Here is a 27,418-nt window from a genome sequence, read left to right as displayed (position 1 = left end):
CTATTTTATTTTGGCCTTATCTAAAAATGCAAAGATTACATTGTAGGGAAATCTGAAGTATTGAATAGGGGAAACATATAAAAAACGAGATGCATCGTTTGGATCAGATTTGCTAGTAAAATGTGAAACACATTCCAACACAATTACTCTGCAGCAGATTATGCAGTTGCCCAGATACGGCAGATCCATAATATTCCAGGATAGAACTGAATGGCCCACCATTGATACGATCTTGGAGTATCTCAATAGGTACACCTGTTGCTGGAAGCAGCGGTTCTGCACAGCTTTTGCACATACTGCATCTGCCACTGTTGGGTGGTGCCCTAGAAACTCCAGTGGTCTTGACTAGAAAAGTGACAGCATCCAAAGGAAGTAAAACACTTGTACTTGCATTGTTTTCTTTATTTTTTCAGGTCATGCCACTGTTTCACATTTTGCTATTGACCATCATACGCATGAAATAATCTTACATTCTGCATATTTTTATAATTTTAAGCACTAAATTCTCTCATTATTTCTTATTTGCATTATTCCATTTGAAACATTCATGAGGGTGCGGGGCAACATGAGCCATTCACAATTTCGGTTTTTGTGAAGAAGTATTTTTGCTCTGATTTCTGTAATACCCCCTATTACATGCACCTCCTTATTCATACTGTGTTTGATATCACAACTGATATTCAGGGGCCTATTCACAAAATGCTGGAGTAACTCAGCAGGTCAGGCAGCATCTCAGGAGAGAAGGAATGGGTGACGTTTTGGGTTGAGACCCTTCTTCAGACTCTTCTTCAGGGGCCTATATACAACACCTATTCTAATACCTCTTCTAAATGGGATTGGTACAAATAATCAAACGTGCATTGATAAAATAATTTAATCTAGAAGTTTGAAAGATCATTGAAGTATGGGTCATATATATACACATCGATACACCCTTGGTCACAGTTACTATTGGTACAACTTTGAAATTCTAATTTCATCAGAAGAGTATGAGCAAAGATCAGTGAGAGAACTTTTAATTTGCATAAAATGTTGAAATTCGATCCTGACATCTGTAATTAGGTAGACACAAATAGGTTCTTGGGGAGAAGAATGGTAGTTAGGAATCAGAAGGTGTAAGAAAGATAGTAGAATTGTTTATACAAAAGAAAGAGCAAGGGATAAGACATCTATTTTTTTAAACAGTGGAATTTTTATCTGTTTCCTTCATAAATAACAATGTATTCTCATAATTTTGTTTTATTAATGTCTTACAGCTAATTGAAAGAACTTCATTGGATCATCCACATCACACACTGTTTATCATTTTAGCCTTATCCAATGCAAACAAGGATGACATTCTAGGGAAACCTGAAGAACTGAGGAGGGGTAAACATACAAAAAAGGAGATGCCTTGCTTAGATCAGGTTTGTTGGTAAATTGTGATGGGTAATCAAAATCAGATTACCTTTCAATTGTAAACTACTCATGAATCCTTTATTACTTCTCACTTTCTTTCCTCCCAGTGTCACTCTCCCAAGGAGCAATTGCCTTTACCATTACCCACCTGCTTGTTTCTCCTATTCTGCCTAGTGGCCACCTGTTCCTTCTCTGTCTACACATAACTAAGCTGCTGTGCATTTAATTCTCTATGTGTTGCTATCCATGAAGTTCTCAGTGTGACAGATGCACCAAATTGACTCCAAAATGTTGGAGTAACTCGTGTCTTCCAGTGATGCAGCCTGACCTGCTGAGTTACTCCTGTCCTCCAGAGATGCTGCCTAACCTGCTGAGTTACTCCTGTCCTCCAGAGATGCTGCCTAACCTGCTGAGTTACTCCAGCATTTTGTTTCGCTCACAATTCCGGTATCTGCAGTTCCTGCTTTCTCCAAAATGATCACAATTGACAACTTTGCACATGGAATGGACACACATTCCGAGTGACTGAATTGTCAATCCATTCCTTCCTTCACTGATATCCTTATAAAGTAGAGTTTTGATGGGTATGACATTTAAAATATAAAGTGTAAAAGGTTTTTTTTAAAGCAAATTGCTGATACATTTAAATTCTGATTTGAATATTTTTATTTGAGAGCATAGGGTCTCTTTCACATTTGCAAAATAATTGATATTTCATTGCTGTGGATAGTATTCCTTTCAGCTCATCTCAACAATGTTATCACTGCTTTAGGAGAGAATGGATGCTGCCAGTAACATAATAAATACAGTTCGAAAATCTAAAGCTAAAATGATAAAGGACATTGAGAGATTATGCGATTCCTTAATCACGCTTGCAAATATGGATGCTAGTAAATGGAAAACAGAAAGAAGTAAGTATTTGTTAACATTTTATGTTCATTATTTACCAACCCAAGTTTCATTAATGGTTTAAAAGTATGTATGGAAACCAATATTATTAGAAAAGGAAAAATTATTTTCTAGAGGCTCGATATGGGTATCAAAAGTAATTTGTCTTACATTTCCCATTTTCTATTGCTCCTCTCTAAATAATATGGTTATTATGTAAGTCAAGTTTGGTAGTGAGAGCTGGATATTTTGCATATTTAGATACTTTCACTTCTTAAAAGTATTCTTACTTTTGATCTGGTTACTTGGGCTACCTGTTTAGGAGAAGGAAGTGAATAACTACTTGGATAGATCTTTGGTGCTTATGCCAATTTAAAAAAATATTGATTATATGTGGAAGGAATTGGTCAGGCACTTTCCATGTTTTGTTTTGTTGTCATGCATTCCTAATCTTTCTCAGTTGTATGATTTTAAATGATTAATTACTTCTATATAACAAAGTATTTAAAATTAATTGTGCCTTCTCTAATTATAGAAGCCATTGAAATTCCTGCAACACAGCCTATCACAAAAATAAAGAATCTTGATGAAGTTGTTATTCCAACCATGGAAGTCAAGGTAAAATCATTAATAGTGACCTTATTTACCTCTTGTTTTTAACGTATGAATAAGGATTAATCTGGACCGGGTAAAGTGCGTAAATTAGGGATGGGAGATTATAACATTATAAAGCAGTAAATTGAAAGGAGCAGTTATTGAGTAAGTTAGAATAGAATAGTTCCTTTATTGTCATTGTAACATGAGCCATGTACAACGAAATTGTAAAATGTCAGCCAGTCAGTGCACCATTCAAACATTTCTAAAAGCTAACGATACATACAAGGTAAAATATTTTAAAAAAGATAAACAACTAAAATAAATATCATGAAAATAGCACGCATAAACACCCAACCCTACATCCTTCTGTCGATTTCACAGTCTCTTATTATGTATCGCCCCTGCGTTCCTTGGCGGCTACATTTAGTGCCTTTATAGCAGTGGGGTAAAAACTATTTTTAAGTCTGTTTGTCCTTGTCCTTGTAGATCTGTACCGTCTGCCTGACGGTAACAGTTCAAACAGGGAGTGTCCGGGGTGGGAAATGTCCTTTATAATACTCTGGGATTTTTTGATGCAGCGGGAACTGTGTAAGTCCTCCAAGGTAAGTAGAGGGCAGCCGACAATCCTCTGGGCGTTGTCAATGGCCCTCTGGAGCGCTTTCCTCTGAGCCGCTGTGCAGCTGGCGTACCATACGCATACACAGTATGTTAGGATGCTCTCAATGTAGCACCGATAAAAGGACAACAGCAGTCTCTGAGTGATGTTATTCTTCCTGAGCACCCTCAGGAAGTGCAGTCTCTGCTGGACCTTTTTCAGCAGCGCAGAGGTGTTCACGCTCCACGTCAGGTCCTCCTCAATATGGATTCCCAGGAAGCGGAAATCCGCCACCCTCTCCACACAGTCCCCTCTGATAGTTAATGGTACCATGTCCGTTTTATTCTTTCTGAAGTCTATTATTATTTCCTTTGTCTTTAAGGTGTTGAGGAGCAGGTTATTTTCTCCACACCACACTGTCAGCTGCTCCGCCTCATCCCGGTAGGCGTACTCGTCCCCCCCGGTGATGAGTCCCACCACCGTAGTGTCATCCGCAAATTTGACAATGGTGTTGCTGTGGTGGGCGGGGGTGCAGTCATGTGTATAGATGGTGTAGAGCAGGGGGCTCAGCACGCAGCCCTGTGGAGAGCCGGTACTGAGGCTGAGGGCCGTGGATGTGTGATGGCCCACTCTGACTCTCTGGCTGCGAGCTGACGGTACATGGGATTCGCCTAAAACCAACCTCAGTTACCCTCTTGTTTTTAATGTATGCCTTGGGATGCCCTTTAATCCAATTTGCCATCGACATTTCAAGGCCCCTTCTGGCATTCCTATTTCCCTCCATGAGGTCTTCCCAGCTTTCTTTATAACAGGCCCTATTTGATTTCACCCTCCTTAACTTTACAAATGCTTCCTTATTCTTTTAGACCAAATTTACACCTATCTACCATCCAAGGTTCCCTTAACTTGCCATCCTTAATGCTCCTGTACTCTGATCAGCTGGCTTTAAGTGAATCCCACGAGTCAGGTGTGGGCTTACTCAATAACTGCTGCTCTCAATTTACTGCCTAATGATGTTATAATCTCTACTCTCCCAGTTTAATACTTTATCCTGAAGTCCTGATATATCCGTCTTCATAACAATCTCAAAGTATTCACCAGTACCCTATTGTTTATAACTATCTCAAAGTAATAACCCTGTACCCTATTCCATTACTAATTTATAAGGCAGTCAGTCTGAAGAAGGCTCCCGACCCAAAACATCACCTATCCATGTTCTCAATGGATGCTGCCTGACGCGCTGAGTTACTTTGGAATTTTGTGCCTTTCCTTTGTAAACGATCACCTGCAGTTCCTTGTTTCTAATTTATAACTTTTTATTATTCTGCTTTCAGGTTGATCCATCTGGAAAGTATGAAAACCTGATAACTGTACAATCATTCAAGTCTCAGTTTCGATTAGCAGGAGGAGTGAATCTTCCAAAAATCATTGATTGTGTGGGGTCCGATGGCAAAGAGAGAAGACAGCTAGTCAAGGTAATTTGGGCGGCACGGTAGCGCAGCGGTAGAGTTGCTGCTTTACAGCGAATGCAGCGCCGGAGACTCAGGTTCGATCCTGACTACGGGTGCTGCACTGTAAGGAGTTTGTACGTTCTCCCCGTGACCTGCGTGGGTTTTCTCCGAGATCTTCGGTTTCCTCCCACACTCCAAAGACGTACAGGTATGTAGGTTAATTGGCTGGGTAAATGTAAAAATTGTCCCTAGTGGGTGTAGGATAGTGTTAATGTACGGGGATCACTGGGCGGCACGGACTTGGAGGGCCGAAAAGGCCTGTTTCCGGCTGTAGATATATGATATGATATGATATGATACAGTTGAGGGGAACAAATCTGTATCATGGAGTCATAGTCATACAGTGTAGAAACAGGCACTCAGCCCACTTGCATACACCAACCAACATGTCCCATCTACACTAGTTCCATCTGCCTGAGTTTGACTCGTATCCCTCTTAACCAATCCTATCCAAGGGTCTCGACCTGTAACGTCACCCATTCCTTCTCTCAAGAGATGCTGCCTGTCTCGCTGGGTTACTCCAGCATTTTGTGTCTATCCATGTACCTGTCTAAATGTTTCTTAATCGTTGCTATTGTACCTGCCTCAACTGCCTCCTGCAGCAGCTTTACAAATCATTTGTTCGGCCGCACATGGAACATCTGGTTCCCACACTATAGGAAGGATGGACTACCATGTTATAGTGTTGTATTAATGCATTTGACCTATTTCTCCAGGGTCGGGATGATCCGCGACAAGATGCCGTAATGCAGCAAGTTTTTCAGATGTGTAACAGTCTTTTGGAAAAGAATTCGGACACCAGAAAGAGAAAGCTGATTATCCGTACATATAAGGTAAACTGTTCTGATGGATGTAAAGAATATATAGTACCTTCACAGCCTCTGAACATCCCAAAGGATTTTATTAATTTTGGTTGAAGTAGTTGCCTGTTTCTGTGCTCTATGGCTCTGTGACTGTATAATAAATATGTGCAGGGATTAACCATGAACTTCCCCCCGCTTCTACGTAATGCCATAGGATTTTTAACACATGCACCTGAGAGAACAGAATCAGCCTTGGTTTAACATCTTAGTAGAAAGGGATTGTGGTATTTCCTCAATCTGCATTGAAATATCAACCTAGATATTTGTGTTCAGATCTCCAGGACTTGATGTCACAAATAGACTCGTACAGCAAGGAAACAGGCCCTTCAGCACAGCTTGCCCAAGCCTCATCAACACTAGTCCCACCTGCCCAATGTTGGCCCATATTTCTCTCAACCTTTCCTATCCACATACCAGTCAAATGTCTTTTAAATGTTGTAAAAGTACCTGCCGCAAATCCAATGGTGGCACATTGGGTAAAACTAAACTGTAGGTGCTGATGAACGAACCTCCCGCCACTCTTCCAAATGCAGTGCTGTTCCTCCTCTTATTCCTTTAATAAAACTAAGCAAATCATTATAAATGCAACTTGTTTTTGTATGTGTACCTTCTCTTTCCCCTTCGCACCAAGTCACTTCCCAGAAACCCTCCGATATTGAATCCCTTCAGTCAACATCTCTTATCGTGCTTTTTAACCGCACTTCCGTTAAACTGCTGAGGTCTCACTTTCTCTTCCTGCCCTCAATGTTTGATGATACTCTAAATCAGGGGTCTCCAAACTATGGCCTGCGAGCCACATCTGGCCCGCCAACAGATTTTATCCGGCCCGCCAACAGATTTTAACACGTTCCGTGCTGCAGCTCGGCTTCCCCCGTCTTCTCCCATCAGCACGTCTCCAGCTCCCTTCCGGTGCTCCGAGTGTCCAGACACCTGTCCCCGATCCTGCGCACCTCGCTCCTCCAGGCTCGGCGCCCCTGCTTCGCGCCTCGCTTCCTGCGGCTCTTAGGCCCCTCGCCACTCCTGCTGGCCCTCCAGCCCTACTCCCCACTCGCCCTCTCCGGCAACCGGGCTGCCGGGCTCCTTTTCCACTTGGCCCGCGCTCAACACCTTGAGACAGGGCATGGCCTGGTCCGCTTCGGCTCCCAACGCCCGGCCCAGCTCTCTCTGCTATTCGGCCTCCGCTGCCGATCGGCCTCTCCCCAGCACCTCTTCCTCTTCGGGCTCAACGCTCCGCTCCTTCTCCTCCTCTTCCACCGCCTCCTCCTCCAAGGCCGTCGAGCACTGCTCCCTGGGCTCTTCGCCCTCAGGCCCTGGCAGTCGCCGCCCTCCAGTGCTCGCTGCTTCTGCCCCTGCAGACCGTCCAGGCCCCTCGGCTCGGGTTCTTCCCGCTGCTCCTCTCCCAGCTCACTCAACCCTGTCCTTTCCTCCTCCTCCTCTTCTCCTCCCGGTCGATGTTCCTCTGCTTCTCGGCTTTGCTCTCCTGCCTCCCTCCCAGGCCAGGTTTCCCCTTCTCCCGCCGGCTGGCCAGACGTCTTCCCAGCTGTTTCTTGCATCCGCTGGCTTTGCAGCACTTCTAATTCCTCTTCCCCCGCCGGATCCTCCAGCTGCTTCCCCATTTTTTACAGCACAAAAATTGACCATTTTGGTGGTTTTTTTCAAGGTAAGAACATACCTGTTGCATGTGTTACTAGTGTGTGCCAGAAGCTGCCATGTACTCCAGATGGCTTGAATTTCTTCCATTTGTTTTACTTAAGTTCTTTTTTGATTTCATTAAATTTATAAAACTGACATTTTTTTTTCCTATGGCCCGCAAAAATGTGCCAAATATATAATGTGGCCCTCATGCTGAAAAGTTGGGAGGCCCCTGCTCTAAATAGTTTCCCTTACTCAGGAATTTTCCAGCTCCCATTTAAAGCTGACCTCGTAAGTCTTTTTTTAACAAAGTACACTTAATCCCTCAGTTTTACCTCCATCTCCAACATCTCTCCAGCTGGTTATAAATTATTTGCTTCCATTCTTTCTTATCAAATCATTGACTGAACATCTGTAGTGTTTGCTTCAGTTTCTCTATTATTTTAATTCCCTAACCCTGTTCTTGCTGGGTTCCCAGTATATCAAATTCAAAACCTTCCTTGACTTCAAACCATACCTTATTGAAGTAACAACACCAGTAGATAGAGTGGTAAAGAAGGCACGTGGTATATTTGTCTTCATTGATTGGGGCATTGAGTAAAAGACTCAGGAAGTCATGTTGCAGCTTTATAGACCTTGGGTTAGCTAGCATTTGAAATATTGTGTATAGTTCTGCTCATCCATTACAGGAAGGATGTGAGGATTTCAGAAAGAGTGCAGAGGTGCTTTATCAAGTTAGAGGCTATTAACTACAAGGAGAGATTGGACAAGCTTGGATTGTATTCTTTAGAGCAGCGGAGGCTTAGGGGAAATCTGATAGGTGTATAAAATTATGAAATGCATAGATAGGGTAGACAAACAACTATATTCAAGGATGGAAGGCTTACATATAAAACCCAGCATTTGTCACCAAATTCCACACTAGTAAATTATGATTGTGTTCAGTAATGGCTCCCAGACTTTTAATCATTCAGTGTGGAAACGGGCCCTTCAGCCCAACTTGCCCACACCAATCCCATCTACACTAGTCCCACCTGCCTGCATTTGGCCCATATCCCTCCAAACCTGTCCAATACCCACCACCCTTTGTGTGAAAAAATTACCCCTCAGATTCCTATTAAAACATTCCCCCTTCATCTTAAACCTATGTCCTCTGGTTCTTGATTCCCCTACTCTTGGCAAGAGACTGTACATGATCTGTTCCTCTCATGATTTTATACACTTCTATAAGATCACCCCTCATCCTCCTGCACTCCAAGGAATAGTCTCAGCCTGCTCAATCTCTCCCTATAGCCTAGATCCTTGAGTCCTGGCAACATCCTCATAAATCTTACTGTACCCTTTCCAACTTGACAACTGTCCTGTACCATGGTGCCCAGAACAAAACACAATACTCTACATGCTGCCTCACCAATGTCTTATGTAACAGCAAAACGATCTCCCATCTTCTATACACAATACTCTGACTGTTGAAGGCCAATGTGCCCAAATCCTTTTTGACCACCCTATCTACTTGCACACCTAGATCCTTCTACATTACAACACTCACCAGAGCCTCACCATTCCCTGTGTAAGTCCTGCCCATGTTATACTTTCCAAAATTCAACACCTCACATTTCTCTTTATTAAATTCCATCAACCATTCCTCAGTCCAAGGTCCTGTTGCAAATTTTGACATCTATCTTTACTATCTGCTATGCCACCTATCATCATGATACTATGTATCATCCACAAAATTGCTAATCTTGCCATGTACCTTCTCATCCAAATCACTGATACAGATGACAAACAGTAATGGGCCCAGCACCAAACCCTGAGGTACACCACTAGTCACTGGCCTCCAGTTTGAGAAGCAAACTTCCACCATCACCCTCTGCTTCCTTCCATGAAGCCAATTTTCCATTCATTCAGATATCTCTCCTTGAATCCCATGCGATCTAAATTCTAATGCATTTTGATTTTAGTAATTTGAAACTAATATATTTCAATTAAATTATAAATGATTTGTATTTTATTTCTGTACTCGCAGATCACTCACTGTGATCCATCAAGTAACTCTGCTGCAGTATATTGATGAGATTTGTACCTGAATGGACTCCCTTTTTCTTGGGCAGGTTATTCCTCTTTCTCAAAGAAGTGGCATTCTTGAATGGTGTGCAGGAACCATGCCCATTGGGGAATATCTGGTTAACCCAAATGAAGGAGCCCATAAGAGGTATCGACCAAGAGACTGGAGCAGCCTAGAATGCAGGAAGAAAATGTCTGTGAGTCACAACTAGATTCTTGGAAACTCTTCTGTTTTTGAAGTTATTTAAGAATTCTAGTGCATTCAAATGTGATTGTCTTAATATTTTATGGAACTGGTCATATATCTAGGTGCAAGTCCATCTTCAATATTGAATATTTCATACATGTAATATTGTTCAGAATGTTCTCACTATTTCTTGAAACTGATACCCTCTATTAGAAAGAAAATAAATTGGCTTAATCCAGTAAGAGCCGTATCAATATCAAATAAGCCACAAAGTGATTTTTTATATATTTTTTTAAGTATCTGGATATTCGACCATGTGCCATATTTTTAAAAAGCATAGCAGGGTTGAGCTAGTATAACATTAATCAGGAAACCACTTCATCGGTTGCATACTTGTAATTTTAAATTAAGTAATTCTCTGCCAGTGACACCCTAGTAGAGGAGAATCTGTAGATAAGCGACCACAAAGTGAATCGTCGTGTTTAAGGTCATTGCTGCACATGGAATTACAAGTTTGTGACATTGTGAAAGTAGGGATCTCGACTAGAAAAGCAGGACTTGAGGAAAGGACGGCCTTTATTCTTATGAGTGCAGGAGGCTAAGAGTGATCCTATAGAGGTGTATAAAATCATGAGGGTTAATAGGGTGAACGCTCAGACTTGTGGCTATTTCTTAAATACCCTATCAATTCAGGACAGACATTAAATGCCGGATTTCCCAGTGACACCCGCATTGTGTGATTTTAAAAGCGATTAAACCATTTCCCATTGAGAGAAAAAAAGGAGTACAGATAACCTTTGTTGCAACAGACCATGGGGAGGGGATGGTGTCCGTTATTGCCGATTGTCCACCTTTAACCGAATAAGCAATTCGTTCCAACCACCGAGTGGTCACTCTGTGAAACAACAACTTGTTATCAAATACAAAGTTATTTTTAACAGCTAAAAATGCATTTTTGTTACTGCAAGCTAAAAATACTAAAGGCAATGAGTAAATGAATATCATTGCTCGTGTTCATCGAAGCAATTGCTTATCAATTTCTATGGCCTCCCGCAGGGTAGCTAGCAGCCTGTGTTCTTAAAGAGACAGTGGTGTCTGATTACTGTGGGAATGTTCCATCTGCTATGACCGAAGCCCATTGTAAAGAGGTTCATAATAACGAGAGTAGATTGTATGTTACAGACTAGAATCTATAGATGCCTACTCTCTCATTAGATGGTGGGGAAAATAGAAAAATAGTTTAGATAAGAGTAATTTATCAATCCATCAGCACTAAATGCAATGCCATAACATTTAACATATGATTAATTACAGGAAGCACAGAAACTGAGCTTTGAAGGTAAATATCAAGTCTTCATGGAGGTCTGTAAGAATTTCCGACCTGTCTTCCGATACTTCTGTATGGAGAATTTTTTGGATCCAGCTGTTTGGTTTGAAAAGCGTCTTGGATACACTCGAAGTGTGGCTACATCTTCAATTGGTATGTCACTGTTTATTCTTGATTTGTAAGGTGAAAAAATGCTTCTCAGATTAATGATTGCACATATATAATTCTGAGTTTTGGAACTCTATCAATAAACCTCTTGGATTTTATTGCCCAGTGCTTGAGATGTAAAGTCATAGTCATACAGTGTGGAAACTGACCCTTCGGCTCAACTTGCCCATGTACGACCAATGTGCGCCATGTACACCAGTTCCACCTGCCTGCGTATGGCCCATATCACTCTAAACCTATCTTATCCACGTACCTGCCAAAATATTTCTTAAATGTTCTGATAGTACCTGCCTCAACTAACTCCTCCAGCAGCGTTTTCCAGATACCTACCACCCTTTGTGTAAAAAAAAAAAAGTTCCCGCAGATTTCTGTTAAATCATTACCCCCTCACCTTAAACCTATGTCTTCTGATTCTCGATTCCCAGTCCTTGAGCTGAATTGTCCAATCCAAGGATGGGGAGTAAATGTCAGTGTTTAATTTGTGCTCCGATTGGGTCAGTGGAATGCCTCTTGATCAACAAGCTACCCACCTTTCGTACACCCGCCTGCTGGTGAATCAACTCCCCTGCCTCATCACTGGGACCAGACGGTCACTGCTCTGTGCTGAGAACTTTCCTGTGCATTTGGATTGAAGCCTCTGTCATAGGGAGATTTAGACTATAGTTACAGGGTGGAAACAGGCCCTTCGGCCCACCAAGTCCGCGCTGACCAGTGATCACCCCATATACTAGCACTATCCTACACACCATGAACTTTTTTTTCAATTTTTGCAAAAGCCATTAACTTACAAACCTGTACGCCTTTAAAGTGTGGGAGGAAACCAGCGCACCCCGAGAAAACCCGTGCGGTCACAGAGAGTACCAGTGGTCAGGTTTGAACCTGGTCTCATGCCCTGTAAGGCAGCAACTCTACCGCTGCGCCACTGTGCCTCCTTGATCTTAGGATCTTGGGAAGGAGTACAGTCTCTAGCTCGGACTGGTGTGAAGGCGAGGGAAGAGTTTTGTGCTGTACTGTTCTATGGCTGCAAAATTGTTGTTACATTAAATAAATAATGGTAATTATAGTTTATTTTCCCATTATTAACTTAAAGGAATTTTCTTTATTGCAGTTTGCTACATTGTTGGTCTTGGTGACAGACACGTACAGAACATCCTCATTGATGAAGAGTCAGCTGAACTTGTGCACATAGATCTCGGTGAGCCTTTAGTAATCTCAGTGTTTGTGTATGCTCATTCAGCCATTCAAAATGAATTAGCATTTATGCTTCCAACTGTGAATTTGCAGAGAAATCAATGCAGTTTCAACTGGTGAATATTTCCACTAGGTGTCTGAAAATGGACCTGAATGCAGCAAGTGTTAAGTAAAGCATTAACTCTAATACAGTGCATTCAGAAAGTTTTCAGGCCCCTTCACTTTTTCCACATTTTGCTACGTTACAGCCTTATTTTAAAATGGATTAAATTCATTTTTTTATCATCAATCTTCACACAATACCCCACAATAAAAAAGCAAAAACAGGTGTTTAGAAATTTTTGCAAAGTAATTAAAAAGAAATAACTGAAATACCACATTTACATAAGTATTCAGACCCCTTACTCAGTACTTTGTTGAGGCACCTTTGACAGCAATTACAGCCTCAAATCTTCTTGGGTATGACGCTACAAGCTTGGCACACCTGTATTTGGGTAATTTCTCCCATTCTTCTCTGCAGATCCTCTCAAGCTCTGCCAGGTTGGATGGGGAGCGTCGATGCACAGTTATTTTCAGGTCCCTCCAGAATTGTTCGATCGGGTTCAAGTCCGGGCTCTGGCTGGGCAACTCAAGGACATTCACAGACTTGTCATGAAGCCGCTCCTGCATTGTCTTGGCTGTATGCTTAGGGTCGTTGTCCTGTTCGAAGGTAAACCTCTGCCCCAGTCTGAGGTCCAGAATGCCCTGGAGCAGGTTTTCATCAAGGATCTCTCTGGACTTTGCTCTGTTCATCTTTCCCTCGATCCTGACTAGTCTCCCAGTTCCTGCCGCTGAAAAACATCCTCACAGCAAACTGCTGCCACCACCATGCTTCACCAGAGGTATGGTATTGGCTACGTGATGAGGGGTGCCGCTTGGCATTCAGGCCAAAGAGTTCAATCTTGGTTTCATCAGACCAGAGAATCTTGTTTCTCATGGTCTGAGAGTCCTTTAGGTGCCTTTTGGCAAACTCCAAGCGGGCTGTCATGTGCCTTTTACTGAGGAGTGACTTCCGTCTAGCCACTCTACCATAAAGGCCTGATGGGTGGAGTGCTGCAGATATAGTTGTCCTTCTGGAAGGTTCTCCCATCTTCTCAGAGGAACTCTGGAGCTCTGTCAGAGTGACCATCGGGTTCTTGGTCACCTTCCTGACCAAGGCCCTTCTCCCCTGATTGCTCAGTTTGGGCGGGCGGCCAGCTCTATGAAGAGTCCTGGTGGTTCCAAAGTTCTTCCATTTAAGAATGACGGAGGACACTGTGCTCTTTGGGACCCGCAATGCTGCAGAAATTGGTTTATACCCTTCCCCAGATCAGTGCCTCAACACAATCCTGTCTCGGAGGTCTACGGACAATTCCTTCATCTTCATGGCTTGGTTTTGCTCTGACATGCACTGTCAACGGTGGGACCTTATATAGACAGGTGTGTGCCTTTCCAAATCATGTCCAATCAATTTAATTTACCACTGGTGGACTCCAATTAAGTTGTAGAAACATCTCAAGAATAATCAATGGAAACAGGATGAACATAAGCTCAATTTTGAGTGACATAGCAAAGGGTCTGAATACCTATGTAAATGTGATATTTCAGTTATTTCTTTTTACTTGCTTTACTTATTTCAGTCATTACTTTTTAAATGCACTGTATGTGTATCCTTGTCATTGAGGCATAAAGGAAACAGTCAAGATTCCGAAATGGTCTCCTGAATAGTCATAATATTGATGTTTAGTGCTCCGAGAATCCTATAGCCATACAGCATGGAAATAGGTCCTTTGGCCCAACTTGGGCTAGTCCCATTTACCTGCATTTGACCCATATTCTTCTAAACACTTCCTATCCATATATCTGTCCAATGTTTTTTGAAAGTCATAATTGTATCCGTTTCTATAGCTTCCTTTGGCAGCTCGTTCCACATATCCTTACCCCTTCTTCCTCACTCTCCACTATACCACCCATCTTTGTGTCATCTGCTAATTTACTAATAATGTCATCAATTTACTACATTGTCATCCAAATTGTTAATGTAAATCACAAACAACTTTGAATCCAGCACCGACCATTGTGGCTTTCTGTAGGTTCAATATATTTTTTATATTATTCAATGTTAAGAGGTACAAGCTGTGGCAGTAGCAAGCCCACACGACACTGCTCTCCCAGATATGCAGGATGCCCTCACTCCAGTTTTTTCTGAAACCAATCTCTTAAATGCATTGCAATTTAATATTGAGTACTCTTTGAATGACACAGTATTGCCTGTAAATTACATTGTTTTGCTTGGGGTGGCTTTAGTCATTTCTCACAGCACACTCTTCACTTCAAATACTGTAGAGGTAACATTATCTCTTTCAGTGATGTTTTTATGCAATAATCTTGATTGGATGAAGCCTAAATTAGCAAACACATTAACTAATTACTTGCAGTTGTAGCAATCACCTTTTAAAAGGGTTTTCTTTTTGACCATTCAGAACCACTGCATATCAGCACACTTATTGTGATTTAGTTTAGTTTATTATTGTCATGTGTACCAAGGTACAGGGAAAAGCTTTTTGTTGCATGCTAACCAGTCAGCGGAAAGACTATACATGCTTACAATCAAGCCGTCCACTGTGTACAGATACAAGGTAAAGTCCAAATAAAGATAGTTCAAAGGTCTCCAGTGAGGTAGCTGGGAGGTCATGAACACTTTCCAGTTGATGCGAGGATTTCTTGTGGTCTTGGATGGAGCTGTTCCCAAACCACGCTGTCGTGGATGCGGATAATCATGAGAGGAATGTTAAAGAGATGAGTGGAAATGCACAAACTTGTTTTTATTAATGATGACCTGCCTTAGGTGGGGGCCGACATCGGGAGCTCCGGCAGCGGTAGAGTCTTCGCCCGCCCCGAATCGCGGGGCTTGGGTCGGCCCGCTGCGGACCTTTCACGGTCCGGCATGGCCTGGAACAGGCCGCGGGATTTTCTCCGCCCGACGGGGGCTTCAATGTCGGGAGCCCTGACCGCCCCAACGTGGCAACTTCAACAGCCTGCCCGCGGGAGAAGACGGCAGGGGAAGAGAAAAGACATTCTGGCCTTCCATCACAGTGAGGAGGTGACTGGAGGAGACTCACTGTGATGGATGTTTCTTTTTTTTTGTTTTGTGTTGGTTGTGATTGTGTGTGTTATTGCTTATTCTTATTGCTCTTATTGTTGGACTGTGGGTAACGGAATTTCGTCCAAAAGACTTGTTTTTTTGGATGACAATAAAGGTTATTCTGATTCTGATGACAGGTAACATGTCGCTAATTCACTTGATCTTTTTGTACTTTTTTCCCTCAATAGGGGTTGCATTTGAGCAAGGAAAGATTCTTCCCACTCCAGAAACCGTTCCGTTCCGCCTAACTCGGGACATCGTTGATGGAATGGGCATCACTGGTGTGGAGGGGGTTTTCAGGAGGTAAAGAATGGAAGCTACTGCTGTGTCTTTCACCATATGTTATTGGCATTACCAAATAAAGAGTTTAAAAACTAGAATTAATTACCAGCAATATGTGTAAGTTCTTATAACTGCATGCAAAACAGTCTTCCTCCACTTAGTCAAAGGCATAGGGTCTTACAGCGCGGATACAGGCCCTTCGGCCCAACTCGCCCATGCCGGCTAAAGATGCCCCACCTAAGCTAGTCTTATTTCTCCAGGTTTGGCCCATATAACTGCAGGATTAATTTTAGCTGCATTACTTTTCCAGTTAAATAAATCAAAGGTACATGCTCCTAGAAAGACTATTATGCTTTGAAGATGATAAAGATTTTATGTGACTTGGTTTATAAGATTGCCAAATATTTGACCATGTTTAATTAAAATTCAGGGGGAATTATCACTGATACGAATCAAATTGAGTTTGTAATACTAAGCATATCCCATGGTGGTATTGCACTAGCATTCCTTAAGTCCACAGAGTATTTCTGCCTTCAGTTGTGGCATCAGATGTTTTGTTGCTGAGTAAGGCTGTGATTCCCTGCTGATTGGAGGTTGGTCTATGCCAACACGCCTCCCCTCTTAGCTGGAGATATGCAGGAGATCAGGAAAAAGAAAGAAAAATACTCAAGTACAGATCAAGAAGAGGGAGATATTCTTTTTGTCACTGGGTGACACACTGGTGCAGCGGTAGAGTTGCTGCCTTACAGCACCAGAGACCCGGGTTCGATTCTGATTATGGGTGCTGTCTGCATGGGGTTTGCACATTCTCCCTGTGACCGCGTGGGTTTTCTCGGGGTTCTCCGGTTTCTTCCCACACATGAAAATTTTGGTACCAGGAGCGACAATTGAGTCATATAGATTCCTGCAATCCTTGAAGTCTAAAGGAACTTGCACAATATTACCAGTTCTGCTTTAATTAACTGCTGGAAATGTATTGAATATTGTTTAGGAAAGAACTGCAGATGCTGGTTTAAATCGAAGGTAGACGCAAAATGCTGTCTCAGCGGGACAAGTAGCATTTCTGGAGAGAAGGAATGGGTGACGTTTCGGGTCGAGACCCTTCTTCAGACTATTGAATATTGTTTATCTCAGGAACCATTCTTTTACATTGATCTTCATTTCTTATAATCATTAACATGTTTAGGTATAAAATATTCTATATCAAGTTTGAATATTGCTTGTGATTGTTGTACCATTCAAATAGCCTGTAAAATGGTATCACATCAACAAAGGTTTGTTAGAGCTAATATTAAACAACTTTAAAGGCAAAACACACGGAAGTGCAGAAGTATATTTGTGCCAGCTCTTTGCTCAAACAAGCAAAATTCCTTATTTGCTGAACAACATCTACTTCAAATGTTTCATCTCATCTCCCCATGAAATTGGGGCTCAATAATTTGTCTTTAATTTGGATAAATGTTATACCTGATATCTGCAATGCATGTAAATCTTTTTGTATTAGAGAGTAGAACTTGTATACAGAGAAACCTACTTTTCATCTCGTGTAAATGTCGACTCGCCTCCAGTAATAATTTTATGACGTTCCATTCTTCAGGTGTTGTGAAAAGACGATGGAAGTTATGCGAAGTTCTCAGGAGGCCTTGTTAACAATCCTTGAGGTAAATTTATCAAGCAATCTCACTTTATTGCTCCAATAAATACCACATTTTCACGTCCATCCCCGCCCCAGATGCAGCATACATAATAAGCTGCTTGTGGACTTGGTTTTCTACAAGTTGAGCTTAACTATGCAATGATTTAGAGTCATACAGAGTCTTACAGTGTGGAAACAGGCCCTTCAGCCAACTTGTCCACTAATCCTAATTTCCTTACCCATCATACAGTTAAAATAGACACATGGATATGTATGGAATGGAGGGATATGGATCATGTGCAGACGGACATAATTAGTTCATCTTGGCATCATGTTCAGCAGAGACATTATGGGCTGTAGGACCTGTTTCTGTACTGCACCGTTCTATGTTCTAAGACAATCATCTTTATGCAGTTTTTCCCTTGCTCTACTCCCCACCCAATTTTATATCCTATTTCATTCTAGCTAATAAAACCAATAGTTCTCTTTTTCAGTGCCTAGTCACTCTGTAAGTACCCAATTACCATTCTTCCATCTTACACAATGACCGCTCAGTCTCCAAATTGCTTTTTCTGTTAAAGATCCTAGAACGTGTTGTTGTTCACTTCCAGTTTCACACCCATCTCTGCCAAAATTTGAGTTCCTTTCATCCATTTCTACACTGTATCTCTAAACTAAACTAAACTCTCTTGGGGAAAATAAAAGAGTAGAATCCTGAATCTTGTTTAACCTTCCCTTCTCCCCTTAAACCTATGCTTTCTAGAATTTGACGTTTCCACTCTGGGAACTACGCTGATTCTCGGCCCTATTCGGGCGTCATGGTGGCGCAGCAGTGGAGTTTCTGCCTTGCAGTGCTTCCAGCGCCGGAGACCTAATTCGATCCTGACCATGGGTGCTGTCTGTACAGAGTTTGTACGTTCTCCCCGTGACCGCGTAGGTTTTCTCCGAGATCTTCGGTTTCCTCCCACACTCCAAAGACGTACAGATTTGTAGGTTAATAGGCTTTGTACAAGTGTAAATTGTCACTAGAGTGTGTAGGATAGTGTTAATGTGCGGGGATTTACTACAAGGCCTGTTTCCATGCTGTATCTCTAAACTAAACTAAAGTATCTATATCTCTTATATTTTTATAAACTTCTATCAGGTCCTCGGTGAAAGTGATCAAAGTTTGTTCAACCAATCCTACTGACGTATTAATGTCAATTCAAAATGAGAGCGAAATCTTTATGAAGATATTCATAAATATCTTTTGTTAATCTTTTGTCCTTTCCTCTACATTCATGTTTTCTAGGTGCTGCTATATGACCCTCTTTTTGATTGGACCATGAATCCTTTAAAGGCACTTCACTTACAACAGAGGCCTGAAGATACAGACCTTCATTCCACGTTGAACTCCACTGTGGCTGGGGATGACAACGAATGTGATGGAAAGATTACGTAAGGATCAAAATGGTTTAAGATATTAAGATATCCATGGTATTAAGGAGCAATTGCTTGCTGGTGTCCCTAATTTTGCAAACAAGGTATTTCTAATGTTGAGCATCATGGGATAATTTATTGAGACGATACAAATAATAAAATAATGTAGATAAAATTATTTTGAAAAATGAAGAAATACTCAAATAGCTGAGATTGTGGTGTGAAGGATGGAGGAAAGTGTCAGACCACAGGTTTTCTGCAGCATGTTGCCAGAGTTTCTACAGTGTACCAGGACATTAATATTATTCCCATGATTTGCAGCCTATTAGGTTGAACAAGTGTGATGACAATGTATGTGTAGAAAGGAACTGCAGATGGTAGTTTATACCAAAGATAGGTACTAAGTGCTGGAGTAACTCAGCTGGTCAGGCAGCATCTCTGGAGAAAATGGATGGGCGATATTTTGGGTCGGAACCCTTCCTCATACTAAAAGTAGAGGAAAGAGAACTGGAGGTAGGAAAAAGCCATAACAAATCGGGACCGGTAACAGATAACCAAAGAAAGGTGGAGCCCATAATGGCTCATTGTTGGATGGAGAAGAGGTGAATACGAAGGGATACAGGGATGCAAACAGTGGAACTAGTAGGATGTCTAGGGGGGGAGGAGGAAGGAGAGTGAATGCAGGGTTACGTGAAATTAGCGAAATCAACCTCATACCACTGGGTTGTAACCTGCTCAAGCAAAATATGAGGTGCTATTCCTCCAATTTGCATGTGGCCTCACTCTGACAGTGGAGGAGGCCCCAGACAGAAAGGTCAGAATGGGAAGGGGAGTTAAAATGTTTGGCACACTGCCCACTTTCGCTTTACTCTTGAAAGGAACATTGCAATCTCAAAATTGATAGATTTGGGAGTTGGTATCATGTTTGGCATAGTCATTGTGGACTGAAGGGCCTGTCCCTGTGCTGTATTATTCCATGCTCATAAAGGTTTGGTAACATACCTTTTAATTTATAAAGCCAACAATCCTGCATGCCATTTTTTAGCGCACTCTTTTTCTAATGGCTTGAAAGCTAATGTACATGCAGAGAATTCTATCTTCCCATCCTTGCAACCAGAATAAATAATTTCACGGTTTCTGCATTAAATTTCACTCACTATGTGCCTCCGCATTTTACCAGTCTGTCTGCATTCTCCGAATGTTTTTTATTATCCTCCTTGCTGTGTACCTTGAAATAATATCCCATGTATAATTTCATAGATGTTAAAATCTATGAAATTATACATGGGGTATAATATATATACATAATATTAGTATCATATATCATAAGAATATTATATAATAATACAATAATTATATAGTATTGTATATATATTCATGTCAAAATAAGCAATAGAAACAGATGTAGCTGGTCATCCCCTTGTTCCTATTTCAGCATTCAACAACATCATGGCTGGATCTTTTACTTCAGCACCACTTTCCTGCACCATCAACATGTTTCTCTTTGCATCATAAACTAAAACTCGATGATAAAGCTCGATCATAAACTAAAACTCAGCAAATTCAATGGGCTGAATGACCTAATTCTGCTCATATGCCTTTTGGTCTAAAATCTCATGATTATCTTGAATAGACCCAATGAATTAATCGCCAAAACCGCTTTCAGTAGAGTTCCAAAATTTCACTAACTGTGCAAAAACGTTTTTTTTTCATTTTTATCTTGAATTATTTTCTTGATCCTAATTTGGAGTCTGTGATTCAGACACATTGGGAAGGGCAGCCTCATTCCCTACATCCACCCTGTTAAGCCCCATTAGAATTTTGAACTTTTCAATGGGATTATCTCTCAGCAATGACCTTGGGAGGTGGAGGGATGGGCAGGAAATTGGGGGTGGGGAGAGGGGCTGGAAGATATGACGGCACGTCTCTTTTGCGATTAGCGTTAATATTGGTCTGCTAAACTTTGAATTACCTCGAGATTTTTATAATAAAGGTTGGAAATGGTTCAATGGCACAACGGTAGAATTGCTGCCTTGCAGTGCCAGAAACCTGTGTTCGATACTGACTACAGGTGCTGTCTGTGCGGAGTTTGTACATTCTCCCTGTGACCTCGTGGGTTTTCTCCGGGTGCTTCGTTTTCCTCCCACATTCCAAAGATGTGCAGGTTTGTAGGTTAATTGGCTTCTGTAAATTGCCCCTCGTGTGCAGGATGTAAAAGTGGGATAACATAGAACTAGTGTACAGGTGTTTGAAGATCAGTGTTGACGGTGGGCTGAAGGGCCTGTTTCTCTAAACAAAAACATTAACAGTTGTGTCTTGCATTTAAAGTACCTGCCACAGATCCATGGTCATCTGCCATGTTTTCTTTCAACAGTGATGTCAAGAGCATCAACAAAGTGGCAGAACGTGTCCTTCTGAGACTACAAGAGAAATTGAAGGGCGTTGAAGAACGTGCAGTCCTCAGTGTTGGTGGGCAGGTGAACCTACTCATACAACAAGCCAGAGACCCAAAGAATCTCAGTCGGCTCTTTCCCGGCTGGCAGCCTTGGGTATGATCAGAGAAATAAATGGGGTTAAAAGTACACTGTGGTTCTGCTGAATTTAAGATTATTTTTGTTCTAAAGTACAAATGTACCAGCTGTAAAATATTTCTATAAATCTGTACTTCGAGTTGAAGTATTTGTCACATGCTTCAAATTAGTTATTTTCCATTTTAATTAACTGGTAATAGATATCAACTTTCTTCTAATAATGATATGAGGTAGCACTAGAATAGCAGAGTATCTCCCTCTGATATCCCAAGAAGCAATTAAACTATGTCAAGGGCAAAAAACATGCAAGGACTCTCGTAGTTAATTATTAAGTTTCAAACCCTGGCGCTTTCATGCCTGGATTTCCATAATAATAGCTTTCAAACCAAAACAAAATACTTTTGTAAAAGCTGCTGCTGATTTCCTGTGTTTTGTATGCATATTTGGCTGAATTTCCTACTCTATGCAAAGGCCATTCATTCAGGAGACTGAATCACAGAATCAAGGCTTGAATCATCGTTTCTCATTGGTACTTTGGGTTCAGTGAATTTACTCTGTCACATGCAACTTACTCTCAGGTGTAACATGGGTGTAATATGGGAGCCATGAAGAAAGGAAATGTTTGCATTTCTTGAGATATTGTGGCTCTAAATATATTTTTTAAATTATTCACTCATTGGAAACAAGCAAAGATGTTTCGGCAAAACTAATGTCAGTGATGTATAATTAGTTAATGTTGTACTATTAAAATACAAAGATTTTAATTTTGTGCAGACATGAAATTTTGACTAAGTGAAATGTTCAAGAATTAATTTTAGTCCACAGTGCAGTTTGAAACTCAAAGGAACTTGGATCAATTACACATTAGATTTAATTTTTGTGCCTCCTGGAAGTTGTAAATTGTCTTCATAATCGTAACTGTAAATCTGTAATGGAGTTGTCTGATGTGATATTTCCATTATGTGTTAGAAAGCACCTTATCTACACTGGGATAAAAGGCATTTTGTGTGTATCAGCCTATGCAATGCGTTTTACCTTTGGGATCAAAAGCCATTTTACTTGATAAGGAAGTATGTCCAATTAACATTGTGAAAGATTAAAAAAATTAAAAATACTGTTGTGATATTTATAAATACAAGACTTTTTTTTTCCTTTTGCTTTTCAGCACTCTTCCACATATTCACCAAAATTGATTAGTGTAAGACTCGGAAATTTAAAAATGCTTTAATTATAACAGATACTTTAATAAGCCTAAAGAGCTTTTTTGTTGCAGCATTTTAATTAAGTCCTAACATTTTCTGGTAAAAGTGTTCATTTTATTTTATAAACTTCTATCTGTAGAACCAGAATAAATTCTGATGCAAAGGGAGTCCATCAGCCCATTGCCTGCGTGCATTCAACCCAATCTAATCCCAACTTCCAACTCTGGTCTGTTAGTCATGGCTCTTCAAATGCACATCCAAGTACTGTTTAAATATGTAGAGGGTATTGCCGTTACCATCTTTCATGCATTGAACTCCTGAATGCTGCCACGTCCCTTCTAATCTTGTTATCAATTACTTTAAATCTGTGCTCCTTTACCTTTTTATCCCTCTGCTAATGGAAATACATCATCCGTGTTTTAAAATCCTCAGGTGGGTCTCCCCTCATCCTCCTGTTTCAAAGAAAACAACCATAGCTTATCCAGCGTTCCTTTATGATATAATTTTCTATTCCTGGCAACACTTAAATCCTTACTGCATCCCTTCTGTGTATTTACACCTTTCTCATAATGTGGTGACCAAAACTAAACAAGTACTCAAGCTGTGGTATAACCAATGTTGTCTACCCTTCCAGCATAGCCTCCTATTATTATATTTTATGCCTGTCAAATTAATAATAGTTCAATGCAATTGGTACATTTTCAGCTAACCTTGGAAAAATAATAAGCTCTTTGGTTCCATATTTCTTTGCACAAAGCCATTCATCTTTACTGCAGGGTAATTTATCTTCTGTGAACACAACATTTATATAATCAAGTTCCACTTGCAGGAGCTCATTTTTCACAGTGCAATGTCATTTGAGTCTGCCACTTGTGGTTTGACAGGTTCTCATACAATTGTGTTCAAATTCTTTAAAATATTTTATTGGAAATTGAAGATATATGATGCATGTTTCTGCTGACTCGTAAGCTGTCTTACATTTAAGTCCATTTCATGCTGTTGCTCCTCTATGTACAAAGAGTGACTTTCGCCCTCAATTGTGTGAGATGCTTATCACACAAGGGCCAGTAAGAGTTTGCATTTAAAAGTAAACTAAAATATTAGGTCTCACACTTATTACATTTTTATTTCTCTCCCTTGTAAACATGAGGGAGATGATGTTGGAGTAATTCAGGTGAATAACTGCAGTGCATTTTGCAGCCAAATTGCCATAGTAGTTTCCCTCTCACCTGACTCTCAGTCAGAAGAAGGGCCTCGACCCGAAACATTACCTATTCCCTTTCTCCATAGATACTGCCTGACTCCTGCATTTTGTGTCTATCTTCAGTGGAAGAACAAATGTTGCTTTTTCCTGAATGCTGTTAAGTTTCTTCAGTGACATTGTAGCTGCTTACCTCCATGCAAGTGGTAGAATTCCATCAGACTGGTACCAGAGATTGCAAAAGTGTTGGAAGGTCAGGATGTGAAATACTCACCACAGATGTGGCAAGTTTTCTCTTGCACTTGTCCCCTGAATTTAAAGTGGACTTATCTGTGTGGGAAAATCTAGTCAAGGTTCAGAAAGCAGAAATCTTCTTGGAAGTTTATTGAAACTGCAAATGTTAAAAGCAAAATAATGCAAACACTACGAAATATAAGGTCATAAGGGATAGGAGTAGAATTCGGCCCATCAAGTCTACGCCATTCAATCATGGCTGATCTATCTCTCCCTCCTAGCCCCATTCTCCTGCCTTCTCCCCATAACCTCTGATACCTACACTATTCATATGATTCATATGTACTAATTATATTAAATTATTATGTTGTATGAAATTACCAAAGGTGGCATCAAATGCTACAATTGTTTATACCAAACTAATTTCTGCATTTTCGATCTTAGTGCAAACTGGCAACAACTGTCCAAAACTCTCCTTCCCTTATAATCCAAACATAACCTTAGTGACAATTTGATTAACCCAAAACGTCACTGGTAACACTTTGGTCCCGATCTAAAAAGTTGATTCTCCATTTCCCTCCACATATGCTGCCTGGCCAGTTGACTTCTTCCAGCAGTTCATTCATTGTTTGGGATTCCAGTTGGGCGTGTGCGCATAAGGAAATAAACAAGATTTGGGTCAGGCCAATCTGCCGCTCAAATCTGTTCACCAGTTGATAAGATCATGGCAGATCCGAACCTAGATCACTTGTTCGCTAGCCATTTCCCAACGCCACTTTTTCCTACTTTCCCCATTCATGTAGTTCAAATAACACTACATTCTCTGCATTGAATAGGTTCAATTACCTTCTCCACAGCTCCCTGATGGAATAATTCCAAACAGTCCAAATGTTCCAGTGACCCGGCCTTAAGCGAAGAAATTCTTCTTTATAGAAACATAGAAAATAGGTGCAGGAGTAGGCCATTCGGCCCTTCGAGCCTGCACCACCATTCAATATGATCATGGCTGATCATCCAGCTCAGTAACCTGTACCTGCCTTCTCTCCATACCCCCTGATCCCTTTAGCAAAAAGGGTCACATCTAACTCCCTCTTAAATATAGCCAATGAACTGGCCTCAACTACCTTCTGTGGCAGAGAATTCCACAGACTCACCACTCTGTGTGAAGAAATGTTTTCTCATCTCGGTCCTAAAAGACTTCCCCCTTATCCTTAAGCTGTGACCCCTGGTTCTGGACTCCCCCAACATCGGGAACAATCTTCCCGCATCCAGCCTTTCCAACCCCTCCATCTGAAATGAACACATTTGAATCCATGTTCTCCAGAGATGCTGCCTGGCCCGCTGAGTTAATCCAGCGCTTTGTGCCCCTTTATTGTCAGCCAGCATCTGCAGTTCTTTGTTTGTACTCCCACATGCTGTTTGTATAATCATTTACTAGCTAACTCTCATGCTCTATCTTCTACTTCTCTATTGCAATGGGATTTGGAGTCCCTTCGTGCCAAATGACTGCTCTCTCCCGAGGTTATGTTTCTGGCTGGACGTCCCTGGAGTGCGAGCTGCCAGTGTCCCTGAGTTCTGGACCCAGTGAGAAATGCAAGGACTGAGACCGTAACTTTTAATTGAGAAACAAGTAACTGCAGATGCTGGTTTACACAAAATGCGATGTTTCCGCCTGAGCCACTGAGCCAGCACTTTGTTGAGTGGTTTGTGTCCATACGCTTGACGATATATATTTTTTGAAAACAAAATGGAAATTACAACAAATAAAACAAACGGGGAGCCGGGGATAAGGGCCAAAGAAGCAGAAACTTGGACGCAAACTGGTCTCCCCCATTGAGCGGAGAGTGGGACCGAAGCCGCTGGAGTCGCATGGAATCTGTAGGGGGCAGCATTCCACGATGACTGTATCAGCGTTCGAACATTCGACCGATATGTGCGTCACAATGAGCGGATGGAACGTGGAACATCAAACGGCCGGACACGTGCAATGGTTACATTGAGTTCTCGAAAGAGTAAAATTTATGAATTAATAACGCCTTACAAACTAGAATCAGGCCGATCACACACACTTCTGTTGTCAAGTACATACATTGAGATCATTTGCTGCGTGAATGGGGGTATAGCTCAGTGGTAGAGCATTTGACTGCAGATCAAGAGGTCCCCGGTTCAAATCCGGGTGCCCCCTCTTTTTCAATGTTTTTCCTCAATTTTGTGATGTTTCCCTTTTTATTTTTGTGACACACTTTGGGGTTTTTTGTGCCTTTTAAGATATATTATAAGATTAAAATAAGATTTAATTTTATTAAATCAAACATATGCAAACACTTCCATTTTATGAAAAACAGAATTATGTACTTAATAAATTTGGAGATAATAATCTGAAATTTATTTTTGCAGAAGTTGATTTATTATCGTCACATGCACAAATATACTGTTAGAAACGTGCTATTTAGGCAAATTATACCATACATGGGGACATACCAAGCTGTGATGTATTTCAATAGTATGATGAATTCTATGATGAATCTGTAGACATTTTTGAGTTGTTGGAGACATGCAAATTTCCTTAATTTTCTGATGAAGTAGAGGTATTTGTGTGCTTTCCTGGCCATAATATCAATGTGTTTGGATGGGACAAATTGTTTATGTTCATGTTATAGGAGCAAAATTAGGTTATTCGGCCCATCAAGTCTACTCCGCCATTCTATCTTTCGCTCTCAACCCCGTTCTCCTGCCTTTTCCCCATAACCCCTGACACCCTTACTAATCAAGAATCTGTCAATCTCCACCTTAAAAATATCCATTAACTTGGCCTCCACTGCCGTCTGTGGCAATGAATTCATCACCCTCTGACTAAAGAAATTCATCCTCATCTCCTTTTGAAAGGTACATCCTTTTACTCTGAAGCTATGACCTCTAATCATATACTCTCCAACTAGTGGAAATATGCTCTCCACATCCACTCTATCCAAGCCTTTCTTTATTTGGTAAGTTTCAATGAGCTCTCCTCTCATCCTTTAAACTCCAGTGAGTACAGACCTGGTGCTGTCAAAGGATCATCATATGTTAACCCAATCTTTCCTGGGATCATTCTGGTAAACCTCCTCTGGGCCTTCTCTCAGCTAGCATATCCTTCCTCAGATATGGGGCCCAAAACTGTTCACAATATTGCAGTGCCTTATTAAGCCTTAGCATTATATTGTTGGTTCGACTTAGCCTAGGAACTTTTGACAATCTCCCCTTTGCGCTATTGATACAGACTAGGATGTATACACCCTGCTGCCTGATATCAATGACTGCTCCTTCATTTTGTGGACACCAAGGGA

General features: G+C 41.1%; 1 protein-coding gene and 1 non-coding gene across 2 annotated transcripts in view; both read left to right on the top strand.

Annotated features, from left to right (window-relative positions):
- atm (ATM serine/threonine kinase) overlaps window positions 1–22,530 on the top strand; it is a 110,184-nt gene extending 87,654 nt beyond the window's left edge. The window contains exons 52-63 of the mRNA XM_078402472.1: window positions 1,257–1,406; window positions 2,171–2,309; window positions 2,822–2,904; window positions 4,813–4,953; window positions 5,706–5,822; window positions 9,599–9,748; window positions 11,053–11,218; window positions 12,342–12,428; window positions 15,776–15,890; window positions 17,467–17,530; window positions 18,797–18,942; window positions 21,299–22,530. Coding sequence (XP_078258598.1) covers window positions 1,257–1,406; window positions 2,171–2,309; window positions 2,822–2,904; window positions 4,813–4,953; window positions 5,706–5,822; window positions 9,599–9,748; window positions 11,053–11,218; window positions 12,342–12,428; window positions 15,776–15,890; window positions 17,467–17,530; window positions 18,797–18,942; window positions 21,299–21,479 — 1,539 coding nt within the window. The 3' untranslated portion in view covers window positions 21,480–22,530. The remainder of the gene's footprint in view (window positions 1–1,256; window positions 1,407–2,170; window positions 2,310–2,821; window positions 2,905–4,812; window positions 4,954–5,705; window positions 5,823–9,598; window positions 9,749–11,052; window positions 11,219–12,341; window positions 12,429–15,775; window positions 15,891–17,466; window positions 17,531–18,796; window positions 18,943–21,298) is intronic.
- Window positions 22,531–26,205: 3,675 nt separating this feature from the next.
- Window positions 26,206–26,277, top strand: trnac-gca (transfer RNA cysteine (anticodon GCA)). The gene has a single exon. It is a non-coding gene; the product is annotated as a tRNA-Cys (tRNA).
- Window positions 26,278–27,418: the final 1,141 nt, after the last annotated feature.

Source organism: Rhinoraja longicauda, chromosome 7 (genome assembly GCF_053455715.1).
Source record: "Rhinoraja longicauda isolate Sanriku21f chromosome 7, sRhiLon1.1, whole genome shotgun sequence".
NCBI lineage: Eukaryota > Metazoa > Chordata > Chondrichthyes > Rajiformes > Arhynchobatidae > Rhinoraja > Rhinoraja longicauda.
The sequence above is the reverse complement of the archived record's forward strand: the minus strand, read 5'-3'. Positions and strand labels throughout refer to the sequence as shown.